This window comes from Papio anubis, chromosome 1 (assembly GCF_008728515.1).
Source record: "Papio anubis isolate 15944 chromosome 1, Panubis1.0, whole genome shotgun sequence".
Taxonomy (NCBI): Eukaryota; Metazoa; Chordata; class Mammalia; order Primates; family Cercopithecidae; genus Papio; species Papio anubis.
In genome coordinates, this window is record NC_044976.1 from 136,670,705 (window position 1) to 136,693,146 (window position 22,442).

Here is a 22,442-nt window from a genome sequence, read left to right on the forward strand (position 1 = left end):
AATACTATTCAGCAAATTAACTACTGATAGATGATACATCATGGATGAGCCTCAAAAACATTAGGATATATGAAATAAACCAGACCCAAGAGACCATATATTGTAGGAGTTGATTTCTTAAAATGCTTATTAAGTCTTAATTTACTAAGACAGCAAATTCATTGCCTACAGTTGGGGATGGGAATAAGGATTAACTGTAAATGGGCATGGAGATCATAATGGAAAGATGAAAATATTCTAAAACTGATGTATGGTGATGGGTACATTATTCAGTGAACTTACTAAAAAATCACTGATATATATACTTGAAGTGGGTGAATTTGATGGTATGTAAAATATACCTCAATCAAGCTCTGTCTTCTCAGTTCAGTAAGGCCATTATGCTCTGCTTAGGTTCCCTTCCCTGGGCCATCATCTGGAATGCTCCTCCAGGTAGACAGCTGGGGCAATCATAGGGCTCATTTCATTTACTACCTGGGGCAAGGCCATGATTTATTACTGTCCATCCCAAATAAATGAGGATACTTCTTGTTTTCCTTCTTGATAGGGACTGAAAACGTATTCACCAGGTCAAGAACACATACCAAATGCCAGAGATTGAGATGACCTACTCTGGTAAAAATAGTTGCCAACGTGACTGGGATTACTATTTGTTTAAGATTATTATAGTCCACCATCACCCACCTTGATCCATCTTTTTTATTTCAAAAGATCAGGTTAGTGAATTAAGTAGGAATATAATGGATAACTCACACCTGCATCTTTGAAGACCTGAGGATGTCATTGATATCTGCCATTTCTTCCAGGATGAAGTATTGGTTTGAGGTCTGTGGACTGAGAATTGACTGTGGGAAGGGCTTTCATTTGGCTTCTCATGTCATTATAAATCTTATTCCACAGGTCATGAAATTAAGGTGAAGCTGTTTGCCAGTGCTAAGTATATCTATTCTGATTACACACCCAGGTGCATAATTACAGACCACAGTGCCATCAAATTAGAACTCAAGATTAAGAAACTCACTCAAAACCACACAACTACATGGAAACTGAACAACCTGCTCTGGAATGACTACTGGGTAAATAATAAAATTAAGGCAGAAATAAATAAATTTTTTGAAACCAATGAGAACAAAGGCACCTGTACCAGAATCTCTAGGTCAGAGTTAAAGCAGTGTTAAGAGGGAAATTTATAGCACTAAATGCCCACATCAGAAAGCGAGAAATATCTAAAATCGACACCCTAACATCGCAATGAAAAGAACTAGAGAAGCAAGAGCAAACAAATTCAAAAGCTAGCAGAAAACAAGAAATAACTAAGATCAGAGGAGAACTGAAGGAGATAGAGACACGAAAAACCCTTCATAAGATCAACCATCCAGGAGCTGGTTTTTGGAAAAGATTAACAAAATAGATAGACCACTAGCCAGACTAATAAAGAAGAAAATAAATGAATCAAATAGATACAATAAAAAATGATAAAGGGGATATCATCACTGGTCCCACAGAAATACAAACTACCATCAGAGATTACTATAAAAACCTCTATGCAAATAAACTAGAAAACCTATAGGAAATGGATAAATTCCTAGACACATACACTCTCCCAAGACTAAACCAGGAAGAAGATGAATCCCTGAATAGACCAGTAACAAGTTCGGAAATGGAGGCAGTAATTAATAACCTACCAACCAAAAAAAGCCTAGGACCAGACAGATTCACATCTGAATCCTACCAGAGGTACAAAGAGGAGATGGTACTACTCCTTCTGAAACTATTCCAAACACTAGAAAAAGAGGGACTCCTCCCTAGCTCATTTTATGAAGCCAGCATCATCCTAATGCCAAAACCTGGCAGAGACACAACAAAAAAAGAAAATTTCAGGCCAGTATCCCTGATGAACATCGATGAAAAATCCTCAATAAAATACTGGCAAAATGAATCCAGCAGCACATTAAAAAGCTTATCCACGACAATCAAGTTGGCTTCATCCCTGGGATGCAAGGCTGGTTCAACATACGCAAATCAATAAACGTGATCCATCACATAAACAGAACCAGTAACAAAAACCATATGATTATCTCAATAGATGCAGAAAAGGCCTTTGATGAATTCAACACTCCTTCATGCTAAAAAACACTCAATAAACTAGGTATTGATTGAACACATCTCGAAATAGTAAGAGCTATTTATGACAAACCCATAGCCAATATCATACTGAATGGGCAAAAGCTGGAAACATTCCCTTTGAAAACCAGCACAAGGCAAGAATACCCTCTTCACCACTCCTATTTAACATAGTATTGGAAGTTCTGGCCAGGGCAATCAGGCAAGAGAAAGAAATAAAGGGTATGCAGATAGGAAGAGAGGATGTCAAATTGTCTCTGTTTGCAGATGACATGATTGTATATTTAGAAAACCCCATTGTCTCAGCCCCAAAACTCCTTAAGCTGATAAGACTTTCTCTTTGTAAATGACTAAATTTTTCATTTCCAGATGTCTATTTCATTCTTTTTCATAGCTATATGTTCTTTTAAAATTTCTACTTGTTGTTCCATAATTCCTCATTTATTAAAAATGGATGCCATTCATTTATCTTTTTAGAACCCTAAACACTTACATTAAAATCTGTGTTAGGTCATAAAAACTTTCCCTGACATGAATTAATATGAGGGGCCAATTTGGTGGTATACTTCCTTAATAGATTAGGTTTTCTTTATGTGTTTTACAATTTTTTCTTGCAATGTAATTATAATTTTTTTTTTTGCTCTCCCTCCTTTTTTTCTTTTCCCTTATTTCTACTTTGGTGGTTTTACAGTTCTATAATTGCTTCTACTTGTCTTTCCTTCCCTTTTTACCCTCCTATTCTAACCCAGTTTTATACTGATGTTTCAGATGATAAAGCAAAATTTCATATTCATTGTTTTAAGATAAGCATTCAAATATAATGAATAATTTATTAAGTTGCCTTTTAGTTTACAGGGATAGCAGACAGAGTTTTAGGTCTTTCTGCCTAACAAATAAATTAAGGCAATTTATTTATCTATAGGAGTTAGAGGCATGAAGTTGAATCATTCATTTCAACAAGTTAACACGCAATGCTTTTGGATTAAAGGTTAATTTCCACAGGAAATAACATAGAATCTTTGCCTTCCAGATGTCTTAAATAGAACTTTTAACAAACACAGTAATGTGTCACATGTTTTAGTCAATCGTGGACTGGATATGTAATGATGTTACCACAAGATTACAATGGAGCTGAAAAATTCCTATCACCTAGTGACAGCATAGTCATCATAACATTATAGCTGTCATAACGTCATAGCACAATGCACTAATTATGTTTGTGGTGATGCTGGTGCCAGTTGCATATAGAATTATCTACAGTACATAACATGTGATAATGATTATAAATGACTATGTTACTGGTTTATGTATTTATAATACACTTTTTATCATTATTTTATAGTGCAGTCCTTTTATTTATATATAAAGTTAACTGTAAAACAGCTTCAGGCAGGTCCTTCATGCAGTATTCCAGAAGAAGGCATTGTTATCATAGGAGATGACAGCTCTGTGTGTATTATTTCCCTGAAGACCTTCCAGTGGGACAATATATGGAGGTGGAAGACAGCAATATTGATGAACTTGACCCCACGTAGGCCTAGGCTAATGTGTGTGTTTGTGTCTTAGCTTTTAACAAAAAAGTTCAAAAAGTAAAGAAATAAAATGAAACATAAAAACAGAATAAAGATATCAAGAAAATATTTTTACACAATGTGTTTTTGCTTTAAGCTAAGTGTTGTTTCAAAGGAGTCAAAAGTGAAAAAAAGTTAAAATCTTATGGAGTGAAAAAAATTATAGTAAGCTAAGGTTATTATTGAAGCAAGTTCTTTTTTGTGTTTTTTTTTTTTTTTTTTTTTTGAGGCTGTCTTAATCTGTTGCCCAGGCTGGAGTACAGGAGCATGATCATGGCTCACTGCAGCCTCCAACTCTTGGGCTCAAGCGATCCTCTCACCTCAGCCTTCCAAGTAGCTGAAACTATGGGAGAATACCACTATGTCTGGCTTTTTATTTATTCACTTATTTGCTTTTAGAGATGGGTGGGTCTTACTATGTTGCCCAAGCTAGTCTTGAACTCCTGGCTCAAGCAATCCTCCTGCCTTGGCCTCCCAAAATGCTGGGATTACAGGCATGGGCTACTACACCCAGCCTGAAGAAAGAAAAAATTTACAAATAAATTTAGTGTAGCCTAAGTGTACAGAGTTTATAACGTCTACAGTAGTGTACAGTAATGTCTGAGGCCTTCACAGTCACTCACCAGTCACTCACTAACTCAGAACAACTTCCAGTCCCACAAGTTCCATTCATGGTAAGTGCCCTATTCAGGTGTACCATATTTTAAATTTTTTATACTAAATATTTACTGTACCTTTTCTATGGTTAGATATGTTTGGATGCGCAAATACTAGGTTGTTACAATTGCCTACAGTATTCAAATATGTACAGTAACATGCTGTACATATTTGTAGCCTTAGAGCAAAAGGTTATGCCATATAGCCTAGGTGTGTAGTAGGCTACACTATCTAGGTTTGTGTAAGTTCACTCTTTGACATTCACACAATGAAAAAAGTCCCCCAACAGCACATTTCTCAGAACATATCACAGTTGTTCAGCAATGAATGACTGTAACCTCAAACAGATACATCAGACAAATCAGTAGGATTTGTATTTTTGGTATAATGTTGTTAGCATTCATCTTTAACAAAGTTCTTCTAAATGTATTTATGCTTAACATTTTGTCTCTTTTTGGTACCTGCATCAACAATCACTTTAGCTACTCAAAGTTCCTTTAGTCAACAACAGCTAATTGCAAAGGTTTACTGTTTCAAAGTAATAGGATATATTCCATTTGTTAGAACTGATTCAAAAGCACAAGTACTAAAGAAATCTAAGGCTTTATAAAATAACTTGCTTTTTTTTAAAAAAAGAAATATAAGACTATAATATTATGATCCTACAGAATTTCTTGCTACATGGTGGTATGGATAATACAGATCCAGATACACAGCAGATGAGCTCAGAGTAACTGAGTTCATAGTTTTACAGCTTTATCTTCTGCCTTACTAGCATTATAGGTTTTTGTAGCACCTAAAATCAAACAGGAATGTAATTTTCTTCAGCTTATTTCACTACAAGGAGGATATTAGGTGTATTATAAACCTTCTTTTTCCTTTAATCTTAACATTTTAAAAGATGAACCTAATCATTATAAACCAAGCATTGCTTTAAATTAATATTTTAAAATAAGTATAGTTATGATTATCCCCCCAGAACTTACCTACTTGTGAATTGCTTCCAAATAATTCATGAATAAGTTTGTCAAAATCGTATGTTACTTTTGCAAGAGAATCAGGTTCAAAACTGGGACAAAATGGTATATTTTCTCTGTGTTCATCTTCACGGTTTAAAGCTCCTCCAAATGCCCAAGTAAAGGCAAACACAAAAAGCTTTTGAATAATTTTTGTTAATTTATCAGGATATTTCTCTGGATACCATGTATTTTCATCCCTGGGGTAGACAGGTATGGAAGGATGAAGGTTAACATTTTTAGAAAGCAGTTTAGGAAGAGAAATTTATTTTAATATAATGTTAAAGTTTCATTATTAAAAATTGTAATGCAGTTAGGTGTTAATATAAAAGTTTCAGTTTCCTTTGATAACTGTCATGTAAATTATACAATTACTATTTTTATTTTTAAAGTACCATATGTATAAAACTTGTATAGTCAAACTTTATTTCAAATATACATTTAATATGTTTTTATTTAACATATGTATATATACTTTTATTTATAATATACTTTATTTAATATACCTTTAGTATGTTATTTAATATACATATGTTTAATATATGTATATATTTTAATTTATGTAAAAATGTTTCATTTTTATTTTAGGTCAGTTTATTACTGACAGTTTATCTGTATTTTGGAAGAGGAAATTATAATTCTTAATTTTATGTGGAAAGACATAAGTGAATAGTCATTCACCCTGTATTCCTCTCAGCCAAGTCCTAGAGGCTGATTTAGTTCAACCTGGCTAAAGCCAGGCAGTCTGAATCTGGAGAGAGTCTTCTCCACTCTGGATTAACCCAGATCATCCATGGTTGGTGGGATCATGAAATTCTATGGTGATGGTGATGGGGCTGAACATGACATTTGAGCCTGATTTAAAGACATTTCATATAGTTCAGAATTTAGTACTATCATAAAACTATTTATAAATTGTGAAAAACCTAAAATATGTCACTAAACTGGAATTTATTAGCAATCATTAATGTACAGGTCATTTGTACAATTCCATCTGAAATTTCTAGCCATATGTAATAGTTCACTTAGCAAATATTTGAGTAGTTATTATGTGTTGGTTTTTCTGAACAAAACAGATACAATCCCTTTTTTACAGAACAGGAGAATTAATGCTAAACCATGATAAGTGTAAAGAAAAAAGTTGGTCAAGGAGCCAAGATGGCCGATTAGAAGCAGCGGCAGCCCTTGGCACTCATGAGGAGGAATGAAAGTAGTGAGAGAATTCAGCACCTTCAACTGAAATATCCAGGTTCTCTCACTGGGACTGACTAGGCAAACAACTCAACCCATGGAGAATGAAGAAAAGCAGAGTGGGGTAATGGTCCACCTGTGAGCGTCACATAGCCAAAGGAATCCCCTTCTACCCCCAGCCAAGGGAAGCAGTGAGGGAGTGTGCAACACCACCAAGGAAACCATGCTTCTCCCATGGATCTTCGCAACTCACAGATCAGGAGATCCCCTGTGAGCCAATGCCACCAGGGGCTTGGGTCCCATACACAGAGCTGTGGGGAATCTTGGCAGAGCAGCCACTCAGGTACACACAGAGACCTAAGAGTTTTATGTACTCTGGCCCCAGGAATCCCAGAAAGGCAGGAAATCTATCCATAATTCCTGATAGGAAAAGGGCTGGATCCAGGGAGTCAACCAGCATCATTCTCTGGGCCCCACTTCCAAGGCACCTCACGAGTTAAGACCCACTGACTTGGAATTCCAGCCACTCAATGGCAATAGGCTGGAGGCTGAGTGAGATGGGACCAAATTCCCAGGGGGCAGGGAAGCTGCCATCTCTTGGTTGACTCAGCTGTTCCAGCCTGATGGCTCTGGAGAGTCCAGGTGGTCAGGAGAAGAAGGGGTTCCCCACAACACAGTACAGCTACTTTGCCAAATTGTGGCCAGACTGCTTCTTTAGGAGGGACCCCAATCTATTCCTCCTCACTGGGTGGGGCCTCCCTGCAGAGGTTTCAGCCACTCCACCCAGGGTTATATGGACAGAACTCTGATCTTTCCCTGGGATGAAGCTCCTGGAGGTAGGGTTGGCTGCTGTCTCTGTGGTTTGGTTGACTCAGCTGTTTCAGCCTTCCAGCTATGGAGAGTCTGGGTGGTCTGGGCAAGGAGGGGCCACCCCCCACGCAGCACACCTGCTCTACCGAGAAGCAGCCAGACTGCTTCTTTAAGGGAGTTCCTGATCCTGTTCCTCTTGACTGGGTGAGACCTCCCAACAGGGGTCTCCAGAAACTTCCTATAGGAGCGTTCAGGCCAGAAACAGGTCAGCACCCCTTGGGACACAGTTTCCAGAGGAAGGAATAGGCTACCATCTTTGCTGTTTCAAAGCCTTCACTGGTAATACCTCCAGGTAAGGAAAAACCTGAGGCAAGTAGGGGCTGAAGTGGACCTCCAATAAGCTGTAGCTGCCCTATGGAAAAGTGGTCTGACTCCGAGAAAAACAGACAAAAAATGATAATAACAACATCAACAAAAATACCTCACAAAAACCACACTCGAAGGTCAGCAAGATCAAAGATTTAAGGTAGATAAGCCCACAAAGATGAGAAAGAATCAATGCAAAAATGCTGAAAACTCAAAAAGCCAGAGTGCCTATTCTCCAAATGACTGAAACATCTCTCCAGCAAAGGTGCAAAACTAGGCTGAGGATGAGATGGCTGAATTAACAGAAGTAAGCTTCAGAATGTGGGTAATAATGACTTAAAGGAGCATGTTGTAACCCAATGCAAAGAAGCTAAGAATCGTGATAAAACAATACAGGAGCTGATAACCAGAATAGCCAGTTTAGAGAGGAACATAACTGACCTGATAAAGCCAGAAAACACAATACTAGAATTTCACAATAAAATTACAAGTATCAATAGCAGAATAGACCAAGTGGAGGAGAGAATCTCAGAGCTTGAAGACTATCTTTCTGAAATAAGACAGGCAGACAAGAATAGAGAAAAAACAATAAAAAGAAATGAAATGAAATGAACAAAAACCACTGAGATTTATGGGATTATGTAAAGATACCGAAGCTATGACTGATTGGGGTTCTTGAAAGAGATGGGGAGAATGGAACCAAATTGGAAAATATACTTCAGGATATCATCCAGGAGAAGTTCCCCAACCTAGCAAGACAGGCCAACCTTCAAATTCAGGAAATGCAGAGAAACCCAGTAAGGTGCTCCATGAAAAAAAATCAACCCCAAGACATATAAACATCAGATTCTCCAAGGTTGAAATGAAAGAAAAAATGTTAAGGGCAGCCAGAAAGAAAGGCCAGGTCACCTACAAAGTGAAGCACATCAGACTAACAGTGGACTTCTCAGAGAAAGCCCTATAAGCCAGAAGACATTGGGTGGCCAATATCCAACATTCCTAGACTTTACAACCTAGACTTTCATATCCAGTCAAACTAAGCTTCATAGGCAAAGGAGAAATAATATCCTTTTCAGATACACAAATGCTGAGGATATTCATCACCACCAGGCCTGCCTTGCAAGAGCTCCTGAAGGAAGCACTAAATATGGGGAAAAAAAATCCGTTATGAGCCACCATAAAAATGCACTGAAGTACACAGACCAGTGACACTATGAAGCAACCACATAAAGAAGTCTGCAAAATAACCAGATAGCATCATGATGACAGGATTAATTTCACACAAGACCCATTGGTATGCTGTCTTCAAGAAACTCATCTTATGTGCAAAGACATACATGGGCAGAAAATAAAGGGATGGGGGAAAATTTACCAACCAAATGGAAAGCAAACAAACACAAAAAGCAGGGTAGCAATCCTAGTTTCTGACAAAACAGATTTTAAACCAACAAAGATAAAGAAAGACAAGGGCATTACATATGATTATGTATATGATTACATATGATTATGAAATCACAAAAGGGAAGTGAAGGACCTCTTCAACAGGAACTACAAAACCTTGCTCAAGGAAATCAGAGAGGACACAAACAAATGAAAAAACATTCTATGCTCATGGATAAGAAGAATCAATATCATGAAAATGACCATGATGCCCAAAGCAATTTATAGATTCAATGCTATTCCTATTAAACTACCATTGACATTCTTCACAGGTATAGGGTTCAATTTGACAAGAAGAACTAACTATCCTAAATATATGTACACCCAATACAGGAGCACCCAGATAACACCCCCACTGACAATATTAGACAGATCATTGAGACAGAAAATTAACGCAGATATTCAGGACCTGAACTCAGCTCTGGATTAAGTGGACCTGGTAGATATCTACAGAACTCTTCACCCAAAAACAACACAATATACATTCTTCTCATTGCCACATGGTGCTTACTTTAAAATTGATCACATAATCAGAAGTAAAACACTCCTCAGCAAATGTGAGAGAACTGAAATCATAACATCTCTCAGACGACAGCACAATCAAATTAGAGCTCAAGATTAAGAAATTCATCCAAAATCACACAACTACCTGTAAATTGAACAACCTGCTCCTGAATGACTCTTGGGTAAATAACGAAATTAAGGTAGAAATCAAGAAGGTCTTTGAAACTAATGCGAACAAACAGATAATGTACAGAATCTCTGGGATGCAGCTAAAGTGGTGTTAAGAGGGATGTTTATAGCACTAAATGCCCACATCAAAAAGCTAGAAAGATCTCAACACGCTACCATCACTACTAAAAGAACTGGAGAATCAAGAGCAAACAAACTCCAAAGCTAGAAGAAAAGAAATAACCAAGATCAGACCTGAACTGAAGGAGATAGAGACATGAAAAATCCTTCAAAAATCAATGAATGCAGTAACTGATTTTTTGAAAAAATTAATAAAATAGACTGCTTAGACTAATAAAGAAGAAAAGATAAGAATCAAATAACCACAATCAGAAATGATAAGGGGAGTATCACCAATGACTCCATAGAAATACAACCAACCATTGGAGAATACTATAAACACCTCTATGAATATAAACTAGAAAATCTAAAAGAAATGGAGAGATTCCTGGACACATACAGCCTCCCAAGACTGAACCAGGAAGAAATCAAATCCTTGAATAGGCCAATAATGAGTTCTGAAATTGAGGCATTAATAAATAACCTACCAACCAAAAAAAGCCCAGGATCAGGTGGATTCACAGCTGAATTCTACTAGAGGTACAAAGAAGATCATGTCTAATGAAACTATTACAAACAATTGAAAACGAGGGATTCCTCCCTAACTCCTTTCCCGAGGCCATCATTATCCTGATACCAAAACTTGGCAAAGATACAACAAAAAAGAAAACTTCAGGCCATTCCTAATGAACATCAGTGCAAAAATCCTAAAAAAAAAAAAAAAAAAAAAAAAAAAAGTACTGGCAAACAAAATCCAGCAGTACTTCGAAAAGCTTATCCTCCACAATCAAGTTGGCTACATCCCCGGGATGTAAGGTTGGTTCAAAATATGCAAATCAATAAATGTAATTCATCACATAAACAGAACTAAAGACAAAAACCACATGATTATCTCAATAGATGCAGAAAAGGCTTTTGATATAATTCAACACCCTTTCATGTTTAAAACTCTCAATAAATTAGGTATTGAAGGAGCATACCTCAAAAATAATAAGAGCCATATATAACATAGCCACAGCCAATATCATACTGAATGGTCAAAAGCTGGAGGGATTCTTCTTGAAAACTGGCACAAGACAAGGATGCCCTCTTTCACCACTCCTATTCAACATAGTATTGGAAATTCAGGCCAGGGCAATTAGGCAAGAGAAAGAAATAAAGTGTATTAATATAGGAAGAGAAGAAGCCAAATTATCTTTTTTGTAGATGACATGATCCTGTATCTAGAAAACCCCATCATCTCAGCCCCAAAGCTTCTTAAGCTGATAAGTAACTTCAGCAAAGTCTGAGAATACAAAATCAATGTGCAAAAGTCACTAGCATTCTTGTACACCAACAACAGGCAAGCAGAGAGCCAAATCATGAATAAACTCCCATTCACAATAGCTACAAAAAGAACAAAATACCTAGGAATACAGCTAACAAGGGAAGCGAAGGACCTCTTCAAAGGGAACTACAAACCTCTGCTCAAGGAAATCAGAGAGGATACAAACAAATGGAAAAGCATTCTATGCTCATGGATAAGAAGAATCATTATCATGAAAATGACCATATTGCCCAAAGCAATTTATAGATTCAATACTATTCCTATTAAACTACCATTGACATTCTTCACAGAACTAGAAAAAAAATTACTTTAAAATTCATATGGAACCAAAAAAGAGCCTGAATAGCCAAACCAATCCTATGCAAAAAGAACAAAGCTGGAGGCATCACACTACCCAACTTCAAACTATACTACAAGGCTACAGTAACTAAAACAACACGGTACTGGTACAAAAACAGACACAGAGAACAATGGAATAGAATAGAGAACTCAGAAACAGGACTGTACATCTACAACCATCTGATCTTTGACCAATGTGACAAAAACAAGCAATGGGGAAAGGATTCCCTATTTAATAAATGGTACTGGGAGAATTGGCTAGCCATATACAGAAAACCGAAACTGGACCCCTTCCTTAAACCTTATACAAAACTTAACACAAGATAGATTAAAGACTTAAATGTAAAACCCAAAACTCCAAAAACCCTAGAAGAAAATCTAGGCAAATATCATTTAGAATATAGGCACCGGCAAAAATTTTATGACAAAACTTTGAAAAGCAATTGCAACAAAAGCAAAAATTGACAAATGGGATCTAATCAAACTAAAGAGCATCTGCACAGCAAAAGAAACTATCATCAGAGTGAACAGACAACTTACAGAATGGGAGAAAATTTCTGCAGTCTATCCATCCAGAGGTCTGATATCCAGAAAAAGGTCTAATATCCAGAATCTATAAGGAAGTTAGGCTGATTTATGAGAAAAATAGACCATTAAAAAATGGGCAAAAGACATGGACAGATACTTCTTTTATTTATTTATTTATTTATTTATTTATTTATTTATTTATTATTATTATTATACTTTAAGTTCTAGGAAAGAGACATACATGTGGCCAACAAACATGAAAGCTCAACATCACTGATCATTAGGGAAATACAAATCAAAACCACAATGAGATACCATCTCATGCCAGTCAGAATGGTGATAATTAAAAAGTCAGAAACAACAGATGCTGGCAAGGATGCAAAGAAAAAGGAATGCTTTTACACTTGTTGGTGGGAGTGTAAATGAGTTCAACCATTGTGGAAGACAGTATAGTGATTCCTCAAAGACCTAGAGGCAGAAATACCATTTGACCCAGCAATCCCATTACTGGGTATATACCCAAAGGAATATAAATCATTCTATTATAAAGATACATGCACACATATGTTCATTGCAGCATAATTCACAGTAGCAAAGATACAGAATCAAACTAAATACCCATCAATGATAGACTGGATAGAGAAAATGTGGTACATATACACCATGGAAGACTATGCAGCCATAAAAAGGAATGAGATCATGTCCTTTGCAGGGACATGGTTGGAGCTGGATGCCATTATCCTCAGCAAACTAATGCAGGAACAGAAAACCAAACACGATATGCTCTCACGTATAAGTTGGAGCTGAAGGATGAGAACACATGGACACATAGGCAGGGGAACAACACACACTGGGGCCTGTTGGGATGGTGGTCAGGGGAGGAAGGGCATCAGGAAAAATAGCTAATGAATGCTGGGCTTAATACCTAGGTGATGGTATGATTTGTGCAGCAAACCACCATGGCACACATTTACCTATGTAACAAACCTGCATGTCCTGGACATGTACCCCTGAACTTAAAATAAGAGTCAAGCACTGCATGAATAATAATAGTAGGGATAACTAGTTTAGATGTGGGAGTCAGGGAAGGTCTCTTTGAAGAAGTAACTATTCAATTGAGACCAAAGAATGGGTGATATTTGGCAAAATATAGGAGGAAGAACATCTTGGACAGAAGGAATACATGTGCCAAGACCGTAAGGTCAAAGGATCATGGCTTGACAAACTGAAGAAAAAGCAAGTGTCACTGAAGCACAATCAGAGCAAGAGATTAGGAGATGAGTCTGGAAAGGTAGGCAGAACCTTTTTAGGCTGTGCCAAGATTTTTTTTTCTTCCACTTTGAAAGTAATGGGAAATCTTAAATCCCTACAAAAGAGAAAAGAAATATTTTAAATTATGTTTTAAAAAGATTGACTCTTCCATATAAGAGACATGTACTCTTATATGAGGCATAAGACTCTTCTTCTATAAGAGACATGTACAAACGTATTAATCATAATACTATTGTTAATAACAAAAATTGAAAATCTAAATGCTTACCAATGGATAAATAACCTGTGATACATATGTGTGTGTGTGTATACATATATGTATACCATAGTTTATATATATAATGACAATGGACTAGTTGGTAGCAGTGAAAAGAAATAATAGCTATATGCACAATGGACTAAACAGATGTAATGTTGAACAAAAGATGCAAGTGACAGAAGATCATACAGGATGATTTCATCTATTTAAAGTTAAAAACACACAAAGCTAAAATATACTATTTTGAAATATATTAATAAGTACAAAATCCAGAATAGTAGTTATCTCAGATGATGGGATACCCTGAGATCTAGGAGAGAATACAGAGGACTTCAAAAATAAAATAATATGCCTTTTCTATGGCCGAGTGGTATATATATGGGTGATTACGGTATTGTTATTGATATCTTATATATGTTTTATAAATGCCCTTTTTGGCTACTCACTATTTAATAAAAATTTAATTCCTTGTTGTTACACTGAGAATGAGCAGGAAAAATTGGGGAAACCAATTAGGAAGCTATTGCAAACAGTATAGGCAAGAAATGATGGAGGTTTGGGTTAGAATGCCATAATCAAGATGTAGATAAGTGAGTGGATTTTAAGGCAGAACTGACAGGCAGAGTAGAAATCACAAGTGAATGTTTTATCATTCAAAAGCAAATGTGACATGAATGTCTTAAGGACTCATAATAAGATGCCCAACAGTGACTCTTCTATCCTACAAAATGGCTGAAGAAATGTAGAACTAATAATTTACATTGCTATAATTTATTGAGCTCTTACTATGTACTAGGTTCTATTCTGGATATATAACATATCACATTATTATTCCAGTTTAATAAATGAAAAAAATTAAAGCTTAAAAACATTTAGCAACTAATTCAACATTTCACAGCTCATAAATGGCAGATTCATGAAATAAACTCATGTCAATTTTATTCCTTTCTCAAATATGTATAGAGGCTGGACAAATGGATTCCTATAAGGCATATTACTTCAAAATGTAGCATAAAATCTGGTATCTTATATTAGCTATACAAAGAACTTTAAGTTGGAATAAAATGAATTTAAGTGGATTCTGATACTATGAAAACACAGAAGTATTGGTTTATCAAGAAGTAATCCTGTGCATATTTGAGGGTTTGGCACCTAATGGTTATTAAAACATGTTTTCTGAAGGAATGTAACTGACCTCTTTTCTATATCCTTGAATGTGACAGAATCTCTTCGAGAATTTGCCTCCTTAGATGACGTGTCACTCAAATCATTACCTTAAAAAGAAAAGAGTATTTTTCCATAATTAACAACTGACGTAAAATTTATCTGGTAAACTAATGAGGTTTAACTTTTAACATTGTTTAATTCGTGAATTGTCATAGAAGAACATCTTTATTTCACATATGGTATCTGAGAATTAACTTATCAGAACAAAGTAGGAATTACAAGAGCAGAGAATATTCTTACATTGTCAGAACTGATTTTTATTTATTTGAAGCATAAAGCTGCATATATTTGTTCTTTATTCTATTCTATCCTTTTTTTATAAGATTGATTGTTGCAAAATGTAAACTTTGAAACAATGAAGTGACTACGACGAAATATGGTACACAATACAAGCTAAACAATAAATGGGCCCTCATAAAGTAGGGCAATAAAAAAAGAAGCTGCATATTTTCAAGTAACAAATTTATTAAAACAGACATTCAACTGGGGCATGTTAGGCAGATTGTAGTCATCCCCCTCTCATTCCCATTACCCACCTTTTTGTCCAACTAATCCATTCCACAGAGAAACACAAAGAGCAATTATTCATTCTTCCTTGTAACTTATTTTTATTTTATAATATTTTTCTTAATATTAAAAAATGCTTCTTTTAGGACATTTACAAAATACACAAAAGTGTACAGAAGGAAACAATCACCCATAATTCCACCACCTAAAGATAACAACTAGTAATATATTGATGTATTTCTTTATGGGCTTTTATATAAAGACATAAATTATATAAAAACATAATATTTTAAAATGTAAACCTAAATAGAAAACTAAAAACAGAGTTGGGTGCTTATCCTGCTTTTTAGACCTGTCTTGATTTTGTTGCATCATAATTTATTAAGTCATTCATCCATTGTTGGAATTCAAATAATTGTTTTATGATTATAAATAATTCTGCTATGAATAAACCTCCTTGTGCATAAATCTTTCTATGCTTCTCTGATTATTTATTTATAATAATTTCCTAGAATAAAAGATAGTAGAGCAGAGTATATGGATATTTTTAGCATATAGTGTCAAATAGTTCACCAAGAAAAGTTCAATCAATTTTTTATCACCCACTTCAGCATCCCTTATTCCACAGATCCTTTAAGCGTTCTTCCCCTTCTGCTACTACCAAAGATGAAAATATATATATATTTATTATACTTTAAGTTCTGGGATACATGTGCAGAACGTGCAGGTTTGTTACACAGGCGTACATGTGCCATGGTGGTTTGCTGCATTAATCAACCCATCATTGACAGGTATTCCTCCTAATGCTATCTCTCCCCTTGTCCCCCACCCCCGACAGGCCCCAGTGTATGATGTTCCCTGCTTGTGCCTATATGTTCTCATTGTTCAACTGCAACTTATGAGTGAGAATATGTGGTATTTGGTTTTCTGTTCTTGTGTTAGTTTGCTGAGAATGGTTTCCAGCTTCATCCATGTCACTGCAAAGGACATGAACTCATTCTTTTTTATGGCCGCATAGTATTCCATGGTGTATATGTGCCACATTTTCCTTATCCAGTCTATCATTGATGGGCATTTGGGTTGGTTCCAAGTCTTTGCTATTGTGATTAGTGCTACAATAAACATACATGTGCATGTTTATTTATAGTAGAATGGTTTATAATCCTTTGGGTATATACCCAGTAATGGGATTGCTGAGTCAAATGGTATTTCTGGTTTCAGATCCTTGAGGAATCACCACACTGTCTTCCACAATGGTTGAACTGATTTACACTCCCACCAACAGTGTAAAAGCATTCCTATTTCTCCACATCCTCTCCACATCCTCTCCAGCATTGCTGAGTCTGTCCCACAGACTCTGACTGAGCAACGGATGAAAGAAGTATGTGGACACAGGTATTTTGCCTGACTGCACAGCTAGGGAACCACATGGCTCAGCACTGCTGACCAGAGTCCAGCAGCCAAGAGAGTGCAGCTCCAATAAGCTAGCAATGCTCACATTTATTTAGTACAGATTCAATGACAAAGGCTTGGAGCAAACATGGTTTGTGGTAATAAACTTTGTCAACCCCCTGAGTAGACAGAAGTCCCTGCATGCGAATGATTAAAGGCTGGTTTTAGGACAACGTGAATAAAATGCTATTTAGATAAACTCCTCTACATTCCTTTGTACCTACGCCCTCTGCCCCTGGGTAAGAACAGCTGCCTTCGGCTCATTCTTCCCTGAAGCTTTGCAAAACCCCCAGACCTTCCAAGAAGGTTTGAATCTTTCCCTATAATTTCTCCCATCACCATGACCAATCTCCCACATCTCCCCCTTTTCTGTTTTTTGCATCAGGTTTTGTGCAGAAACAGGTTTGTCAGGCACAGCAGTTATAATTTGCATTCCGGCTTTGCATCCTAGAATTAGGAAACAACATAAGACAAAAATGAATATAATCAGTATCATTCTTTTCCAATCAAGGAGTGACCCCTAGGAGTGGGGGTCTATCCAGAAGAGATGTCCTTGCACATCCTTCCATATGGCTGTTTGTTGGGCATGTAGATCTATGGCGTTTAGGGATTCTAGAATTTTAAATTGCCTTATGTCTGCCATTAAATTATCATGTAAGTTTCCCCAGAGGTGTTGTTTCACCTCATCCCAACTATTTATTGATTGATTCCAAGATAGAGAGGTGACACAGATACGCTAATGCTCCCAGTCACAGTTTAATTGCTGTCAGAATGCCAGTGCATCTTGTCGCTCCTCTACATATTCCAAGGCAGCCTCAAGGCTTGCAGGCGTGCAAGAATCTTTTGATCTATATCCTGCTGTAAGAGAAGTTCATTAGACACATTTTTTGCCAAGTTGTCTACAGAGGTAGCTGTTTGTACTGATTCAGTAATAGAGGCCACAACAACAATAGCAGTTGCCAAGATGACTATGGCTGAGATTTTAAAGGCTATAAGTGTGCCTATGAGTCTTTTGGGTCTGACCTGGGACAGGGCATGTTCTAAGGTGGCAAGGGCAGAGGAACCTTGCCCATCACATGTCAAATTGACTGGTATGAATGCCTCAGATTTTCTCCTTAATACCATGACACTAGTAATATTTTAGTTAGATATATTGTAATTAGTGATACATGAGGTGAACCAAGCCTGTCCCTGCACTCAGGTCACAAACTTGGAGTTTTGGGGTGTAATGGAAATATTAGTTCCCATAAGGAAAACATATGGATGGGTAGTGCAAATCAGGCACTGATCTGTGTGATTATGAATAACAGTCATAGTATAATTGTTACTGGAATTATGATATGTCCCATGCCAGATATTAAGGGAGGTGCTAAGATGTCCCAAGTGCCATAAAGTGTCTTGGGGTGGCATCTACTTTACTTGGTGTCTGGGATATCTCATCTCCTCATTGGCCCAAATCATAGGGGAACGGGATGTGACTACAAAACTGTGATTGATGCCGCAATGGATGTGGACATCAGTATGGTCACCCTGCAAATATGTGGGGGAAAGAGAGATCAGACTGTTACTGTGTCTATATAGAAAAAGGAAGGCATAAGAAACTCCATTTTGACCTGTACTAAGAAAAATTCTGCCTTGGGATGCTGTTAATCTGTAACCCTAGCCCCAACCCTGTGCTTGCAGAAACGTGTGCTGTATTGACTCAAGGTTTAATGGATTTACGGCTGTGCAGGATGTGCTTTGTCAAAATCATGTTTGCAGGCAGTATGCTTGGAAAAAGTCATTGCCATTCTCCATTCTCGAGTACCCAGGGACACAACGCACTGTGGAAGGCCGCAGGGACCTTTGCTCAAGAAAGCCTGGGTATTGTCCAAGGCTTCCCCCTACTGAGACAGCCTGATATATGGCCTTGTGAGAAGGGAAAGACCTGACCATACCCCAGCCCAACACCCATAAAGGGTCGGTGCTGAGGAGGATTAGTGAAAGTGGAAGGCCGCTTTGCAGTTGAGATAAGAGGAAGGCATCTGTCTCCTGCTCGTCCCTGGGAATGGAATGTCTCAGTGTAAAACCTGATCATACATTCTGTTTACTGAGATAGGACAAAACTGCCTTATGGCTGGAGGTGAGACATGCTGGGAGCAATACTGCTCTTTACTGCATTGAGATGTTCGTGTAAAGTCAAACATAAATCTGGCCTACATGCACGAGGGACAGCACATTTCCTTAAACTTATTTATGACACAGGGTCCTTTGCTCATATGTTTTCCTGCTGACCCTCTCCCCACCAATACCCTATAGTTCTGCCACATCCCCCTTGCCAGAATAGTAGAGATAGTGATCAATAAATACTGAGGGAACTCAGAGACCAGTGCCGGTGCAGGTCCTCACTTTCTGAGCGCCAGTCCCCTGGGCCCACTTTTCTTCCTCTATACTTTGTTTCTCTGTCTTATTTCTTTTCTCAGTCTCTCGTCTCCACCTTGCGAGAAATACCCACAGGTGTGAAGGGGCAAGCCCCCTTCAAAATGGCCATGGGAGCTCCAGTCTAAGATGTTATAATTGCCTAACTGGAAGCTACGGGCTTGACCCCTGTGACAGACCTCCCAGCTAAAGTGGAATCCATTACTTTTCCGACTTTGTTCTTCAGCACAGGGAGGAATGTTTGGGAAGGTGGCATTGGTTGTGTTGCATGGTTTGAGATTACCTGCAACCAACAATGTTAAGGCATTTCCTTTGCCATGATGTAGTCATAATTGTGTTTGGGCAGGTACACAGTAAGGATTAGAACTTTTATAACTTACACACAGTGGAAGGATAGTGGAGTGATATATAGTGTTAACTGGCACCTTAGTCCAATGTGTGCCATTAATAAGAGACCCCACTGGAGGTAAGTCAATCCCTCCTAGCCAAGCAGTTATGTTATTAGAGACTGGGAAGGAGGTGTCTGCCCAAGTAACAGAGCAGAAGAAAGGTGGATCTAAGAGATGAGCCCAATAGAGAGTAGCAGGTGCGGATTGCAGGCAGAGTGAGAGAACAAGAAAGGTTAATACCCTATGAGAGTTGCAAGGTACAATAGAAAGCATATCAAGGAATAAATTATCTGGAGTGAATTGTGTCTGTGTCTAGAGCAGGATTCACTCAGCCTCCTGAGTTGTCTTCTTCAGCATCCCCCAGGTAATGTCTGGGGCTTGTGTTGTCCGAGGAAGCCACATCGTCTGGGACTGCGGGTCCTGCAGGGACATTTCCTCCATTTCTGGTACCGGGTTGGGTCCTAGCACGCCATGGTATGGTTTGATGCATTGTGCTGGAATCCAAAGAGGACCTGAGGGGGTGTGAACACAAGCATAACCTCTTCTCCATGTTAGCAATTCATTTGGACCACACCATACATTGATATTTACATCTTTCCACAAAACCACAAGTTTTAATGTTTTGAGGGGCTTTCGTAAAATGCTTTTTTATGGCTGATCGAAATTTATCATCTAAATTTTAAAAATTAAGGATAAATAAGGTTTGTGCTAGCAGTATTGAAGGGTTTTTACTCATACCCCCCCTTTTTTTTCTGAGCATATTTTTAGGAGTGGAATGGACATGTTCTACTATGGCCTGTCCTTGGGGATTATATGGGATGCATGTGGAATGTTGGATGTTCTACGTGGGACAGAATTGTTGAAATTGTGAGCTGGCATAAGCTGGGCCATTATCAGTTTTAATTTTTGTGGGACACCCCATAAACACAAAAGTTAAAAGAAGATGTTTAATAACATTGGGTGGACTCTCCAGGAAGAGCATGAGCACTCATTGAGAATTGGTATGAACAGATACATGTACATATCTTAGTTTTCCAAATTCAGGGATGTGTTTAACATCTGTTTGCCATAACTGATTAGGTTGTATTCCTCTAGGGTTAACACCTGTTGAAGGAGAGGACATGTCTGTGAGCTGGCAAACTGGGAATTGCAGGATAATTTGGTTAGTGAGTCTCTGGGTAAGTTGAAATTTAGATAAGTTTCTCCAATTTTGGTGGAAAAATAGATGCAATTGGGTGGTTTGGTCAAGCAGTGACGTCATAACTTGCAGGTCTCCTTGATCATTGCCATAAGCCAATGGGGCAAGCAGTGAGCTGTGGGGTCGAATATGTGTGATAAAAATAGGATGTGTACGTTGATCCAGCAATTGCTGAAGTCGAAGAAAAAGTGCATACAGGGTGGGCTTGAGTGTGGACTTAATGAGGGCTATTTCAAGGTTCTGCAATAAATAGAGTAAGCAGAGTCACTAACAACACTGATGGGCTAAGAAGACTAGGTCTCCAGGGACGATATTAAGGCTCCAACCTCGGCTTTCTGAGTGCCAGTAAATCCAGGATGAATGAGGAAATCATGCAATCTCCACCAAATAGCTCCTTTTCTATTTTTACCAGAGCCATAAGTAAAAAGCCTTAAAAAATTAGGTATGGGGGAGTGAACTACTTTTGTAGGCACAACTAAAGGAGTATGAGATAAGAACTGAATTAGTTTCTCAGCAGGAAAGGCATGTCCTATATGGCCTACATAATCATAGAGTGCTATCTAAAGATCTAGAGACAGAGGAAATAAGCTTTGAATTGCCTTTTACTCAAAGGAATTCTGATGACATCAGGGTTATAACCTAGCAACTGATTGCATCATCTGTGGCCTGTATAGATGACTTTACTAACTAGCTGGATATAGGGGGATAATGTTTTAGTCATGGTATGCGAGTTAAAAAACCCATTCTAGAAAGTGCAGCCCTGGGGCTATCTGTCCTACTAATCCTGTTGGGGAATGTTTAGTAGGGAAAACAAGCAATTTAATTGAATATTGTGGGTCTATGCAATCTAGTTGCCTCTGAGAAATAGCTTGCTCTATTTCCTCAATTTCTCTTTTTGCTGCAGGAGTTAAATACGTGGGAGAGTCTAGGGCTGTATTGCCCTTTAGGATAGGAAATAGGATTTGTAACTTATCAGTAGTTATGCCCAAGGTGGGGTAAGGCAATTAATATCACCCAGTAATTTTTTATAATCATTTAACGTGTGTAAATTGCTAATATTTAATTTAACCTTTTGAGGTCTCACTGACCAGGAAGTTAGTATGTATCCAAGATATTTCCAAGGAGAGGAAAATTGTACTTTTTCAGGTGCTATGATTAAACCTCTTAACCGTGTATTCTTTATGATGGAGGCATATAAACTTAAAACTATTGGCTCTGTTGGGGCTGCTAGTAAAATATCATCCATAAAATGAGTAATCTTGCAATTAGGAAATTCTTTTCTACTGGGGAGCAAAGCCTGATTTACATGATACTGACACATAGTAGGACTGTTCAATATCCCTTGAGGAGCACTTTCCAATGAAGTTGGTGAGCTGGTCTTTCATTATTGATAGCTGGTATGGTAAAGGCAAATTTTTCTCTGTCCTGTTCTGCAAGGGGGATAGTATAGAAGTCGTCCTTTAAGTCAGTAACAACTAGAGGCCAATCTTCAGGAATTGCCACGGGGGAAGGGAGGCCCTGTTGAAGAGGCCCCATAGGTTGCAAATTAGCATTGATAT

The 22,442-nt window shown here is 37.7% G+C and overlaps 1 protein-coding gene across 1 annotated transcript in view; it reads right to left on the minus strand.

Annotated features, from left to right (window-relative positions):
• LOC101017895 (dynein heavy chain 14, axonemal) overlaps positions 1-22,442 on the minus strand; it is a 294,249-nt gene that overhangs the window by 173,473 nt on the left and 98,334 nt on the right. Inside the window, exons 11-12 of the mRNA XM_031655372.1 lie at positions 14,888-14,966; positions 5,339-5,568 (exon numbers count right to left, since the gene is read on the minus strand). Of these exons, the coding sequence (XP_031511232.1) occupies positions 5,339-5,568; positions 14,888-14,966 (309 nt within the window). The remainder of the gene's footprint in view (positions 1-5,338; positions 5,569-14,887; positions 14,967-22,442) is intronic.